General features: G+C 37.1%; 1 protein-coding gene across 1 annotated transcript in view; it reads left to right on the top strand.

Annotated features, from left to right (window-relative positions):
* Positions 1 to 14719, top strand: part of LOC109054520 (band 4.1-like protein 2) — a 101496-nt gene that overhangs the window by 27490 nt on the left and 59287 nt on the right. Inside the window, 4 exon segments of the mRNA XM_042746172.1 lie at positions 8059 to 8203; positions 10675 to 11064; positions 12192 to 12239; positions 12285 to 12494. Of these exon segments, the coding sequence (XP_042602106.1) occupies positions 8072 to 8203; positions 10675 to 11064; positions 12192 to 12239; positions 12285 to 12494 (780 nt within the window). The 5' untranslated portion in view covers positions 8059 to 8071.

The following is a 14719-nucleotide window of genomic DNA, read 5'->3' as shown; positions in this document are numbered from 1 at the left end:
ATTTGAATGTTTTAACACATTGCTTTATTCCTGTGATGCGCAGCTGTATTTTCAGCATCATTACTCCAGTCTTCAGTGTCACATGATCTTCAGAAATCATTCTAATATCAACCATCTAAGCACACCTTGGCAATATAATCGCCATTGACTAGTACATTCTTTTGTTTAATCGCCAGACTGATATACTATTTTACACACACACACACACACACACACACACACACACACACACACACACACACACACACACACACACACACACACACACACACACACACACACACTCATATGAGTCCAATCAGCTTATCTTTGTAAAATGGCACAGCTTCTTAAATCTTAGCTTCTTAATCAGTCAGTCAAGCATTATATTATGGTATTATGATAATTAATCACTATTTAATGATAGAACTTTATTGATTAGAACTAAAACTTGGTACCCATGTATGAATGCATATTTGTAATTTTAACCGAACTTAAGACTGGTGGTGATGCTTTAGATATTGTTGGTCATACAGGGTTTTATAGATAATATTAATTATTATTAAAAGACAATACTTCTACTAATTCTACGATCATACTAACAATATACAATGCACTACGGATTGATGAGCTGCTGGGTTCATGAATATTAATCACGTTGTCTGTATTCGGTCGAACTGATTTGCTGAAATCAAAACAGGGTCGGTAATAGATGAGCGCCAGCCAATGAAATTGCCATTTGCGCATTAGCTCCGCCCACTACCAGAGAAACCAGCATATCTTCTGCTTGTTCTAAAAAAATGCATAATTCTAAATGAACTCCATTATTTTGACAGAAAAATACAAAAAAGAATATAGTTTACATGTAGCGCGTCGACTCAGCGTGGTAAGACTCTCGCTCTCTCTCTTTGCTTGTGTGAGAAACAGCGCTATCAGCAGAGCCACGGCGAGTCGAGCGTCTTCACTCAGAGTTTACAGAGCGTCGAGTACGGCTGTGCTGTGCGTCCATTGAGATGAACTGAAAAAGTACAGATCGTTTGATGGAGAGCACTCAGTCAGTGTTCAGCGAGTGAAAATATATCTGTGCTAAACTTATAATAGCCTCGAACACAAACACTGGTGAGTAAAATCTAAGAATTTATTATCCAATGGCTAACAATAGACATCATTTAGCTGCCCAGAGTCAAATTTAGTCTCATATGCGAGTGATTTACTCACAATGTAGAGGGTTGAATATGATTTGCTGCTCCGTAACCATTTCTGATTATCAATGTTGTAAACAGTTGTGCTGCTTGACATTTTTGAGCGAACTATTTTTTCAGATTCTCTTATGAATATTTGAAATTAGTTATTTAACTCAATATAACTCTGATCCATCAGTCGCCATCTAGTGGTCTGTTATTGATACAACCACAGCTGCTACAACTGATAACGGAGCGCTCAAGCGGGTACTGCGAGGCATGTTGAGGTAATTAAAACATGTCAAATTAATATTTTGCATTCAATTATTTACTTATCAGGCAAGTAGCCGCATGATAAGCAGGACAGTTATGCAGTGTAGCCTTTATCACCTTGTGAAGCTTTCTTTTGCAAAATACGTTATCTGTACGTTATCCCTCAGTTTGGGAACCACTGGAGCAGGTGATTTGTGCTCTATTAATGTGGTCTGTTATGATGCTCTGTGTTTGATTACTAATGCCTGTGTGGTACGGCGTTGCACACAGAGGACAAAAACATTCAGCCTCAGCTCTTTATCATCATTTGTGTTAAAATTTGCAAAGCCTACTAAATTAAACAAAACAAAATAAATGCAAAATCTGAATTCATGAATATGTAACAGGATCCAGGGTATCACAAAATCCATATCGTGGAACAACATAATACCATCTTCGTTCTTTCGGACTAATCCAGTCGGAGTTACATTAAAAACTGTCTTTTATACAGGTATAGCGCCCACCCCTAGTGTGCATGTATACTTTGACCCAGTGGCTGCTCCTACACACTCACACACACACACACTCATGTCACATGCATGTGTTTGAGGATGATGATGATGATGTCAGGCATGTCTTCTCTCTCTCAGTGTGTTTGCTGTAGTGTTGTGCTGTGCTTGGGTCAGTGGTTTTCCCCTGGCCGAGGGTCAGCTGTGTGTTGTACCAGCTGTGTGCTCTCAGAAACTCCCACAATTCCTTCGGCTCTTCTCTTTCAGCCCATCTTGAGGGAATGTTGCGTTCATGAGTGTCCTGATGAACCTGGGGCGTGTGTGTGTGTGTATGAGATTGATTTGAACACATGTGCAGTGGATCTTATTCAGAATCAGGAGAGTGCCGTGTTTCATTTTGGCGGGAATGAAAATGAGGCTGTGAAGGACTGAAATACAGCAAGTTTAACAACATGCCGAAACTTCATAAAACAATGCTATGTGATCTAGGAGGACTGTGTTTTCATCTGTGTGACATCAGTTATGGTGTTGATCCTGAGTTACGGACTGGTCTCAGTGTTGCTGATGTCATCGAGCTGGCAGCTGATTGGTCTGTCAGCAGCTGCTGATGTTCCTGCAGTGCATCGTGGGTCATCTCATGAGCACTGTGTTGTGTGTTTGTTCAGCTTGTGTTGTGTGTCAGTAGAGCGCAGACACACACACACACACACACACACACACACACACACAAACACACACACACACACACACACACACACACACACAACACACACACACACACACACACACACACACACACAGTACTGTGTGTTTGCTCATGGTGGGGTTTGATGGCTGACTATTCAACATGAAAGAGTGTTTTGATGCTTTTCATTCTTCACTGATTCTCTGTCTCTCAAAGTCTCAGACTCCCCCAGATGATGATAGATATGATTTTTTTTCATGACATTGGAGTTTACACACACACACACACACACACACACACACACACACACACACACACACACGCACACACTTTATTTAGAAGCAGGGTAATTTAAATTGCATTTTTGTATTTGTAATTTTTATTTTATTAAAGGGTTAGTTCACCCAAAAATGAAAATTAGGCTGTGTTTTACTCACCCCCGAGGCATCCTAGGTGTATCTGTCGTTCTTCTTTCAGACGAATCCAGTCAGAGTTACATTAAAAATTGTCTTTGATCTTTCAAGCGCTATCATTGCAGTCACCCGGTGTTGCATTGCTTCAGTCCAAAAGAAGTGAAATAAAAAGCGCCCTTTCATAAAAAAAGAAAAAAAAAAAGTGTCTCACACAGCTCCGGGGGGTGAACAAAGGCCCCCTGTAGCGACTCGATGTGTTTTTTGTAAGAAAAATATCCAAAACGTAATAATCACTTTAACCCTCTGGAGTCTAAGGGTATTTTTGGGGCCTGGAGAAGTTTTGTCATGCCCTGACATTTGTGCTTTTTTCAGTTTCTTATAAATATCCTAAATGGCTAAAGTCTAATCTCACTGTAATCAGCACAAACTAGGCCTATAATAATATGTGAGCAGCATGCATGTACATGATTGTGTTTTTGAGAAAAAAAAATGTTATGCGTGGTTAGTGAAAAACTAAAAAATTTTAAATCACTTGAATAAGGCAATAAAACACATACAGAAATTGGTGGTCCCAGGAATTTGAGAACTGGAGCTTGTAGCCTAGAATTTTTTTTTTTCTAAAATGATGTGAAAATCATCTTGTTTACTCACTTACAGAAAACAATATATTGATTTAAATTTTCTAAGACACTTTTTGTTGGTAAAAGTCATATTCGAGTAGGCGTCAACTATCATGAATTCACACTGAGAAGACAAAGGCCTGCATCAATGAGCTGCATAATGAGCCATTCAGTCAGCTGTGTCACTGAGAGGGATGAGTTACAAGAAAGAATGTGAGGACAAAATAAATGTATATAATTTTATGTTTGTAGTTTATTTAGAATATATTTAATTATCCCACAACACATAATTTAATATTCACTTGTGAGTGCAGTTAAACAGTTTATTAGTAAAAATCAAAGCTGACTTTCAAACTGAATTTTTTGCATCAGTTCCTCCAGTCACACAATCCTTCAGAAATCATTTTAACAATCTTATTTCTACAAAAAAAACATTTATTGTTATTATTATCATTTTTATTATTATTATTATTATTATTATTATTATTATTATTATTAATGTTGAAAAGAGCTGAGAATATTTTTTTTTTAGGTTTTTTAGGGGGGAAATAAATTGAAAAGAACAGCAATGATTGTTACATTTGTTACAGTTACATTTATTGTTACATTTATATTATTTACAACAAGCTTTTGAATGGTATAGTAGTGTATATTGTTATTGAAACTTCATAATATTTCACTTGATTATACATTTAGTCAGGAATTATAGTTTGGGAAAAAGTCTTTGGAAAAAGTCTAACTAGTAAATGTTTACACGTTATGTGAAAACTAGTACAAGTATATAATATAAATAAAAAGAGACTTACTCATGTTTATGATCTCTGCTGAGATAAAGTGCTTCATTCTTTTTTTCTGAGGAAATCCAAATCTCTCAAATCCTCAACCACATTCCTCACATCTTTTTTGGGGTGAATTCTGTCTTATTCCTCTCATCGCGAAGCAAACAGTAAAATAATAAAAACTTGAAGAACAGTCTCGCTGCGTTGTCTTCTGGTGTGTGGGCGTATTCAAAAGCCGCGCGCTTCAGTGAAACATTTGAATCTCAAAAGCGCGCGCTCGGCGCGGGGGGCTGTGGTCGCATTATAAGATAATGAAGGGAGACGTGAAAAACGGACATCGCGTTGTTTTCATATGGATTACTTTATCACAGAATATTTGTTTTCAGCAGCACTTGTTTAGTTTAAAAGTAGACATGTCAGGCTTTCTATAGATATCTCTCTCATGTCTCTTCGTTGAGTATTCACTGAGTTACAGTTCATTTTAATGACGCATTTGTATCTGAAGATCAGCGCAGACAAAGGCTGCAGACAGCACTCCTTGTTTGTTATCTTTATTTATAAGTGCACAAAGTTTTGTTGTTATTATGTCTGTATACAAAAAAAAATAGACCCCTTTACAGATTCGATTGATGTATTGCACTTATCTGTACGATCAAAACTGAAAGTGTAATTTAAGTTCTTTTCGGGGTTATCAGGAGAAAATACCCCAAAACGCGTATACGCGTTAATCGACTCCAGAGGGTTAATGTAGCTAGCGCTCACTGCTGTACACCGAAGCAGCTCCGGGAGCATGACGTATGAGGTCAGCGCTGCGCAAGGAAATGTGAAAAGGATTAACCCAGTAACTTTGTTTTAGTAAGCCTTTTTCTGAAGTGTCTGAATGTTCCTTGGTGATGTGGCAAAGGGATCTCATTATAATATTACGGCCCCTTGACCTGTAAGTTTATTACCACGGCACCGTCATTTTGATTTCACAAGCGACAACTGTGTACCAGTTCTAATGTCATGGTGAAAGTTTGAGCAGAACATGCTAACTGTTCTGTCTTTGGCTGCACAGACGAGCACAGAACACTGTTTAGAGTCCCAGCCTCAGAGGAGACATGCAATTTATTTTCCAGCAGTTTACCTTCACAGACATAACTGACTGTTTTGTAACTCGTGTGTTTTCACCGTAAACTTGTGTGAAAGAGAACTTAGTTCAGTACTCACATGCTGTGACAGCCGCTTTCTGTCCGTGTGCTTCGGATGTGTGCTCTCAGAAAACCGTATATCAGAAGTTTAAACTAATATTGTTTAAAACGCATGATTTCAGCAAGATAAACATGATAATCAGAACCAAAACAGATGTTTTTAGCAGGTCTGAGCTGTAATGACGCAGCTCTATTCTGGAAAAGGAGACGGAGAGCAGCAGCTCATTTGCATTTAAAGAGACAGGCACGAAAAACAGCGTGTATCTGCTTCCTCTCAAAATAGGCATTTTCAAAATGATATTATAAATGATCTGTGGTAGGGCTGCACAATTAATCAAATTTCTAATCACAATTACAATTATTTAAAAGCTCAAATCAACAATTCAATCTCCACATATCCAATTATGCTATCTTAAGATCTTAATATTTCTACATTATCTTATTTTAAGGGTTTTTCCATTTGTTTTAATTTTAGTTTTAGTGTAACATTATAATACCATTCATATTGTTACTTTTGTATAATTTAAAGAAGAAACCAATCTGATGTATAGTTGACATTTTGAGGCTTAATACTATAGAAAAGTACTAAAAGTTTTTCAGTTAGTGTTTTTATCTTGTTTATTTTCATATAAAAATACGGCATGCAGTTGCATCAAACGATGGTATAAACATCATTCAATCTAAATTGTGATAATTGTAATTAATAATTGCAATTACAATTTCAAGGGAATAATCGACAATTATGATGATTGTCATAATCGTGCAGCCCTAATCTGTGGGGTATTTTGAGCTGAAACTTCACAGACACATTCTGGGGACACCTGAGACTTGTCTTGTATATTATAAAAAGGGACATAATATGTCTCCTTTAAATGTGAAATTAAAACCACCAGTAGGTGGCAGCAAGTCACTGTTAATAAGTGAGTCATTGCGATTGAACCAAATCATTTAAATGGATCATTCATTCAGGAACTAAACACTGTCATGCTGCTCAGAGACACAAAACAGGAATTATTTTTTTGGTGCAATAGGCCTAGAGCAAAAACAGGCTATATAGTGTCTAAAACGTAAGTCTCTTAATATTAACTTTGTTTATTGAACAGTTGCATACAGTCAGTAACACATTTGTAATCATGCTGATTTTTTTATTTTTAGAGGTGAACACTGGCACTCTTTGTGTGATTTTGACTGACTTTCTGTGGTATTTTTATGCATAACTGTATGGGAGTGTGTGTGTGTGTGTGTGTGTGTCACAGAGAGAGAATGAGATAATCAGCATGAATGGCACTTAATCTTTCACAAAACATAGCTTATGTATGGACATCATAACTAGCCACCATATTGATTTACAGTCTCAAATATGTCCAGCCCTTTTTATTTTTACAGTCTATGCTCCAGTGTTTATGGGGTTGTGCATCAGTAATAATGGTCCTTGAGGAAACACAGTATTCTGTGTATACTTACAGTAAATGGACTAAATGAAACCTCGAGGCAAATAATTTGGCTCAATGATTTTTTTGTATTTGAGTTACTCAGGGTATTCAAAGACTCGTTTCAGCATTATGAAAATGGTGTAATGGTGTACTTAAGTAGTCAAATGTATCTCATCCATTGATTTCATAAAACTGTAGCAGATAAACAACACTTTTACGATGATAGAGTTCTTTATTTCAAACAATAAGCTGCACAACAGATTTACTGTTTACATTAAAACAGATGTGAAAAAGATGTGAAAAAAGTGTATTCCTTTTATTATTCCTTTTATTATTAATAATAAATAATAATACTAATACTTTGAGAAGTATATTCTACTGTAAAATATAATATTTGTGTCATCATATCTTTAAGTCGCAGTATATGAAGCTGCAGCCCTCATTCACACAGACACACACACACAGGACAGCTGGACTTCATACTCAATAGCAGTGGTTTTGAGCTTTAATATTCACAGACGCTAGTCCACATCAAACCAAACTCCATGACATTCCATGCTGTATTGTAAATTCCATTCTGGATTCTGGGCTGGATTCCATTCGTGTTTTCTGTATTGTGGAAATCATAGGGCCCTGCATACAGCCACACATTTGCTGTCATATCCAACAGATCAGATATACATTCTAACAATCATAACAGTCACACATCAGGGATCTGGAAATCAACGATTGTTTGCAACATGGAGATTCTACAGCATTCATCGTTAGTTTATAATCACGGTTGTATTTAATAAATCAATACTCTTCTACAAAGTAAATGAAACAAAGTACTATATGAACAAGTATTGTACCTCTTGGCTTTTTATTAGTAGTAACTGAAAAGCAACTGCTGTAAAACTTTTCTTGTGTTTTGTAGTTTAGTTCAGTGTGTGGAAGGTGTTCTGAGTCTCCGCAGATTGTATCTGAGATGATGAACTTGCTCTTTAAAGACTGGCGTGTTGTGTGTGTGTCTGTTAGTGTGCCGGGCGTGATGACGACAGAGGTGGGATCAGACACAGACGTGAAGAAGGAACCGGAGAAGGTTCCTGAAGTCCAGCAGCAGACAGACCAGCCCGACGAACCCGCTGACAGCGCCGCCTCGGCCAGCGCCGACCAACCACAGGTAGAGCTGATGTCAATGCATGCTCTCTAATCCCAAACTTTTCCATTCCACGACCCACCAAAATATTTAAGATAAAAAACTATTGACATCACTTTAAGATTAATTAGGGATGCACAATATTATCAGACTGATATCGGACTGATAGCGGCAGCCTCCCCCAGGTCCTAACGCCCGTTCTGTAAGGAGTTTCAATCTGTAGGGGGCGCTGTTGGTCTGCTTCTAATTAAATTAAAAGTAAAATATTTGCCTACACAAATAACATTTAGACTGTGTTTCTGATTAAATAAAGCAGTAATCGATGTCATAAAATAATGAGTATGTTTTGATTTAAATGTCAGAAGTGATAGCTTACATAAAAAAAAGACACTTATTATCAATGTGTAATATGTTTTTTTTTTTTAAACAAATCAGTCCAAATAGACCATCTATAAATGTTAAATCTGGGAAAGAAAAAATGCAGCGATTGATATAGTTTATTTATAGTTTAGTTATTTTCAGAGCTTCAATGTACTGTCAAAAAACCTTCATTATTGTTTATTTAGTTCTAATAAATAAGTTCTTGCTAAAAACTAACCAAAATTAAAAATATTTTGATTATAATCTCTGCACAGCAGAGACTTGGTGTGGTTTACAAACAAAAGGAAATATATCGGTATCGGCCAAAATGGGTCGAAAAATGTTGCCAAAAATCCGATATCATGCATCCCTAAGATTAATCTTAAGTTTAATATGGCAGAAATTAAGAATTTTAGAAAAAATAACCATTTTATTTTAAAGTAAAACTGAAAAATTTTACTACTAATATTTAAGTTTTAATTTATTTGTTTACAGACGTTAAATTATGAAATGGTAGTCTGCTGCGAGTGTTGTTAAACTCTTCGCATAAGAAGCGAAGCAGAACTATTCTTTATTGTTCATTCACACTTAACATTAGTTAATTCATTAGTTAACATAAACTGCCAAAGAAAAATTCTTCTGGACATTCATTAATCTTAGGTTTTCCAATATTTAATAACACATTGTTCAAATCAAATGTTGCAACTGTGTTATTTAATGAGCTAACATGAACTAAGACTTGTATATTTTAACAAAGATTAGTAACTTCTGTAGCAAATGTTGCTATTGCTCACTGTGAATGTTAATGCATTAACTAAGGTTCATTAATGAGGTCTTATTATAAAGTGATACCTATTGGTCTTTATAGTTCTTTTGTATATACATATGTTCATGTTTATTAACAGGCACTACTACAATAAATAATAATTATTAAATATTAATATATTTATATTATTATAAAAAAAAAAAATAAACTTAAACACTTAAACATTACCACTACCTCTAAACTAAAACTAAATACCATTACAATACCTAATACCCAATACCATGATAAAATCCCTAGTTTCAATTAACCCTGTGTTTACATGTGAAGTGCCTTTCCTTATTGGTGAGTTGCTAAATGCATATGAAAGGAACGAAAGCATTCAGCGAGTTCAAACAGACGATAGAAATGAATGAATGAACATAGCCTACCTGAAACAGTTTTCATAACATTTGAATTTTCCGGTGTATGCAATCTCATGCAGAATACAGCGCAGTGAGATGAGCGAGTTTCTTCTCATTAATAATGCGGACCGATCAAGCCCTTTAATAATGAAGTCGCTCTGTTATTACAACTCATTCACACCTGTGTTCCAAGCACACAACACATGTTTTAAATCGCAGACTTAATTGGGATACACAAATCACACTAAGAATATTGTAATTCGTAATTAATTTTGGTAGACTATATCGTGCAGTCCTAGATTGAGTGAGTGTGTGTGTCATTGAAACACAAATTTAACTGCAGCCAAGTGACTTTGTGTGACCCACCTTGTCCCACTCTGTGACCCACAATTTTTTACTTTTAGAATGGCATTTTTCTAACTTCTCATGTCAAATTAAAAAAATTAAAAATTATAAGCTCTTTAAAATTTCTAATTAAAACAACAGAATAAAAACAAGTTACCAATCAGTTACCAATCACTTTATGGATGTTTTGCATGCTGTTTTTTATTAACATCTTACTGTGGTTGAAACTCTGATTGATTGATTACATGAGATGTGATTGATTTCAGTAAGTTTCTTCTGATGTTCATTCATGTTTATTTGATGCTGTAGTGAACAGAAACAGATGATAGGGTTATTTGAGGCTACAGCAATCTCTCACCCCACATTAAAGAACAACAAAACCACATTTATAATTTGTATTGCATAACAAAACTGACAGAATTTAAAAGCTGAGACGTCTTAATATCAGAGGTAACAAAGCACAAGGCCTGTTGTGAATTGGGTGGGATATGCACTAGACATAAAGCTTTGTTCACACATCAGAGAACAGCATAGATGGATTCTTGGGATTTAAGACTCGATCTCAGTTCATCAAAATGAGAAGCGATTAAAGTCCAGGATTGTGCGTGTTTTCTCCTGAACAGGAGGAGAGCCAGAGCGCCGAGGCCAAGAGCGATCAGGAAGCATCTCCGTCTCCGGAGCCCAGCAGTCCTCCTGCTGCCGGCGGCCAGAAGAAAGAGAAGGGCATCTCCCGCTTCCTGCCTCCATGGCTTAAACGACAGAAATCACAGAGCCAGGACAAGCCCGACGAGAGCTCAGCGCCACCCAAGCAGGAGAGCGTGGAGGTCGTGAAGGAGGAGCAGGAGGAGACGAACCAGCCGAAAGAGGAGGTGGACGGAGGAGGCGCAGTGACCACCAGCACAGAGCAGACAGAGGAGGTGAAGGAGGTGAGAGAGGAGAGCAGGGCAGAGGAGCTGCAGCCAGAGGAGAAGGAGAGAGAGGAGGAGAAGTCTATTGGCAGTGCTGACACACAGGTGAGACAAACATGGACGAGTATGTCTGTATATATACACTACCAGGAGTCAGTAAGACCTTTTTGAAAGAAATTAATGTATTTGTTTTTGTTCATTAAGGATGCATTAAAAGTGACAGTAAAGACGTTTGTGATGTCAAAAGATTTCTTTTTTTTTCAAATAAATGCTTTTCTTTTGACCTTTCTGTTTGTCAAAGAATCCTGAAAAAAAAGTATCGCAAAATGTATCATGTTTCCACAAAAATATTGTGCAGCACAACTGTATTCATCATTGATAATAATCAGAAATGTTTCTTGAGCAGCAAATCAGCGTATTAGAATGATGCTGCCTTGCAACCCAATGCAACCTTGTGAGCAGAAGAGTCTTCTTTCAGAAACATTACAAATCTTGCCGACCCCAGTCTCTTGAACAGCAGCATGTGAGCGATTTGCTCGAACTCAGGAGACATTTGACTAAATCTTGGACTGACTCAAATGAATTCATTTCACACTGCTGGATGGAGCGCAGTGTTTATTTCCATAGTTTTTTCATAGTCATGTTCATTAATTTTAATCTTTCATAACAAATACAATTTAAATATCAAAATGAAATCATATATAAAAAAAAGAAAAATTAAGATAATTTTTAAACCAAAGATTTGTAACTTTTTATCAATATTTTATTAAAAGAGAAAAAGATAGTTATGCTTGACATTGACTGTGATTGGATTTTTTGAAACAATTGCATTCCTTTTTAGATGTTTTATTTTTCAGAAATGTTGTTGCATTATAATCAAGCAGTGTTTTTGGAGCTCGTCTGCATATCTTGCTCACTTCCTGCAGCAGCTTCTGGTGTTTACTGCAGATCGTTCAGGCATCATCAACTCAGAAAAACCTGCATGTGATGGGACTGTAATCCAGATCAGATGCTGAACACTATGGAGGACTCGAGACCCGCTCGCGCTTCGTCACATGACGGCGTCAGAATAAACGCTTCCTTACGCCACACGCTTCAGCCAAAGCCCATCAGTCATTTGTCCATTCCTTCAGCATCCGCCCAGTGACATCATCCAGCAGCCATCCGCTCCACTGGAAAACACGAGAGCGCCCATGTGTGTGTGTTAACCTAATGTGTATGTGTGTCTGCAGCCTGTGAGAGAAGAGAAAGAGGACGAATCAGAGGTGGAGGAGAAAGAGGAGGAGAAGAAAGAGGAGGAGAAGAAAGAGGAGGGGAAGAAAGAGGAGGAGAAGAAAGAGGAGGGGAAGAAAGAGGAGGAGAAGAAAGAGGAGGGGAAGAAAGAGGAGGAGAAGAAAGAGGGGAAGAAAGAGGAAGAGCAAGTGATCCAGCAAGAGGCGAGTGTGCTGTCAACGCTCAAAGTCAACAAGAAGATGAAGATGGTGGTGTGTCACGTGACCCTGCTGGACGGCAGCCAGTTCTCCTGTGAGGTGGAGGTAAGACACATTCATCCATCCATCCGTTAGGGTTAGGTTTAGGGTCTGTCTGTCAGAGGTTGTGCTTTGTGGACGCTTTCAGTCGTCATGTTGACCGTTGGTGAGGGGTCAGATGATGGGTCATTCAGTTGAAAGCTCTACTCCAGTCTGTCTGTGTTTCACTGTTGGATTTGTCTATATAGTCTGATAATCAGTGTAAATGTAGTCACTGTGTCAAAATGTATTTATTATATATACCTAATATATATAATTTGAAATATTTATTGTATAATTAAAAATAACATAATTGTAAAATAAAATCGGAGTTGCAGGAGAAGTGTAATAGCTGTTAATGGATGAGTGATTGTGATGACAGGAACGTTCAGATGTGTGCGATGACCTCTGATCCCGCAGTGATCTGGTGGGTGTTTTAAGTGTTTTGGAGGTCAGATCATTGGGTTTTCCCTCAGCATTTAAACAGGTTCGGATAACCCCACTACTTAACCTGTTAGCCAGCACTCCCCATTATGGGACTCACAGCTGAAAATGCCCTACCTACATTAAAATTGCAACCGTTCCTTACTTCAGTGTGCTACATACACAATTTTGGTGTCTTTTGAAAGATGACCCTTTAGGCTTTACTTCCCATCATCCAGAGCTGATAATGCTCAAAAAGATTAAGTTATTGACACTGAAGTGCCTTGAAAAATTGTACCACACTTAATTTTTTTTTTATTTCATATAAAAATACATGAAATCAGTCCTGAAGCAATCTAGAAAAGTAATAGGTTGAAAGTCACATGTCTCATGAGTTTCTATTTCGAATCTAAAGAAGATACCATGGAAAATGAGATTCCTGCAACCATTTTCTAGTCCTCCTCCAGCCCACCCATCCCGACTTGAGGAAAAATATTTACCAAATGTATTGAAGGGTTCTATAAACTATTTTAGTCAATAAACATACCAATGCATAGTTTTTCAATTATAAAACAATAGACAGAATCTTAGACATCATATACGTGATTTCTTTGAGTACTAGAAAAATACAATAAGAATAATTTGAGTAATAAAAATAAAAAAGAATTAACTATGTATGCCAATAACAGTACATCCTGAGATTGCTAGAAATACAGCATTTACACTGATTTATGCTCATATAGTTAATTATCACGTGCTGACGTGCTGATGGCCAGTTATAGAGATGGTAATCATACAGATGCGCCATAAAGTCAATAATCACACTCTATTCATATAGACGGCGTTCACATTGATAGCTGTGATTACACAGCAATAACATGCTGATTTGCACTCAGACTGATGGTAATCATGCAGATACAGCCACACTGCCCACAGAACACACACACATATATGAAAAATGTTGAAGAAGAAAAAAAAAATTATTTGTGCAAAAAGCAGATCGTTAAGTTACGCCCCCATCAGATGACAGGTGCGTCACGAGCCATCTCGAGAGTGCCAGAATTCAAATAAACAATATTCGACCTATCTTTCACTTTTTTTTTGGTGGATTGTCTCGTTCTGTTTATGACACTGTATGCTACAAAACCATGCTGTTTTTTTTTTTACTACCAAGACAGTTTTCTGAGCGTGAGTTATTGCATAACAGACACAAACAATACTGTCCCTGAAGAACTGAAACGTAAACAAAGGAATTACTATCCATATTACAACATTATTGCTTTGTTGGGCTAAACATGCTCTTTTGGAACGTTGTTCAGTGGAGCCTTACCTTTCTAACAAAACTGGGATTTACAGCTGTGGATGTGTTTATGACTCGCTATTACGATGAATCTGGTACGTACTGCGTTTTGATTCTTCATGTTTTGATGTGTACTGCTTACACAAATTTAGCAAATACATTCTTTATAAGCTTTCCATTAAAAAACCTTTATAATAAGACCTTTATAATGATACATAGTTTGTCAAGATTAATTTTGGTCCCCTTTCATTTAATCTATTCGTAAACATTGACGTATGCAAACAAAGACAGTTCAGTCCATCAGCGTCCAGATGAGGGTTAACAGGTTAAGAAAACCAACTCTTAACCCAGCACTTTTAGAAAACTACAGACCGGTATCCCTTTTTCCATTCAGTGCAAAAACACTTGAGCGAGCTGTGTTTAACCAAGCCTTTCTCACACATAACAATCTCCTTGACAGCAACCAGTCTGGTTTCAGAAGTGGACATTCAACCGAGACTGCCTTGCTCTCATTTGTTGAAGTCCTAAC

The sequence above is a fragment of the Cyprinus carpio genome, chromosome B20 (genome assembly GCF_018340385.1).
Source record: "Cyprinus carpio isolate SPL01 chromosome B20, ASM1834038v1, whole genome shotgun sequence".
In the NCBI taxonomy this organism is placed as follows: Eukaryota; Metazoa; Chordata; class Actinopteri; order Cypriniformes; family Cyprinidae; genus Cyprinus; species Cyprinus carpio.
Note: the sequence above shows the minus strand (reverse complement) of the source record. Positions and strands in the feature narration are given on the sequence as shown.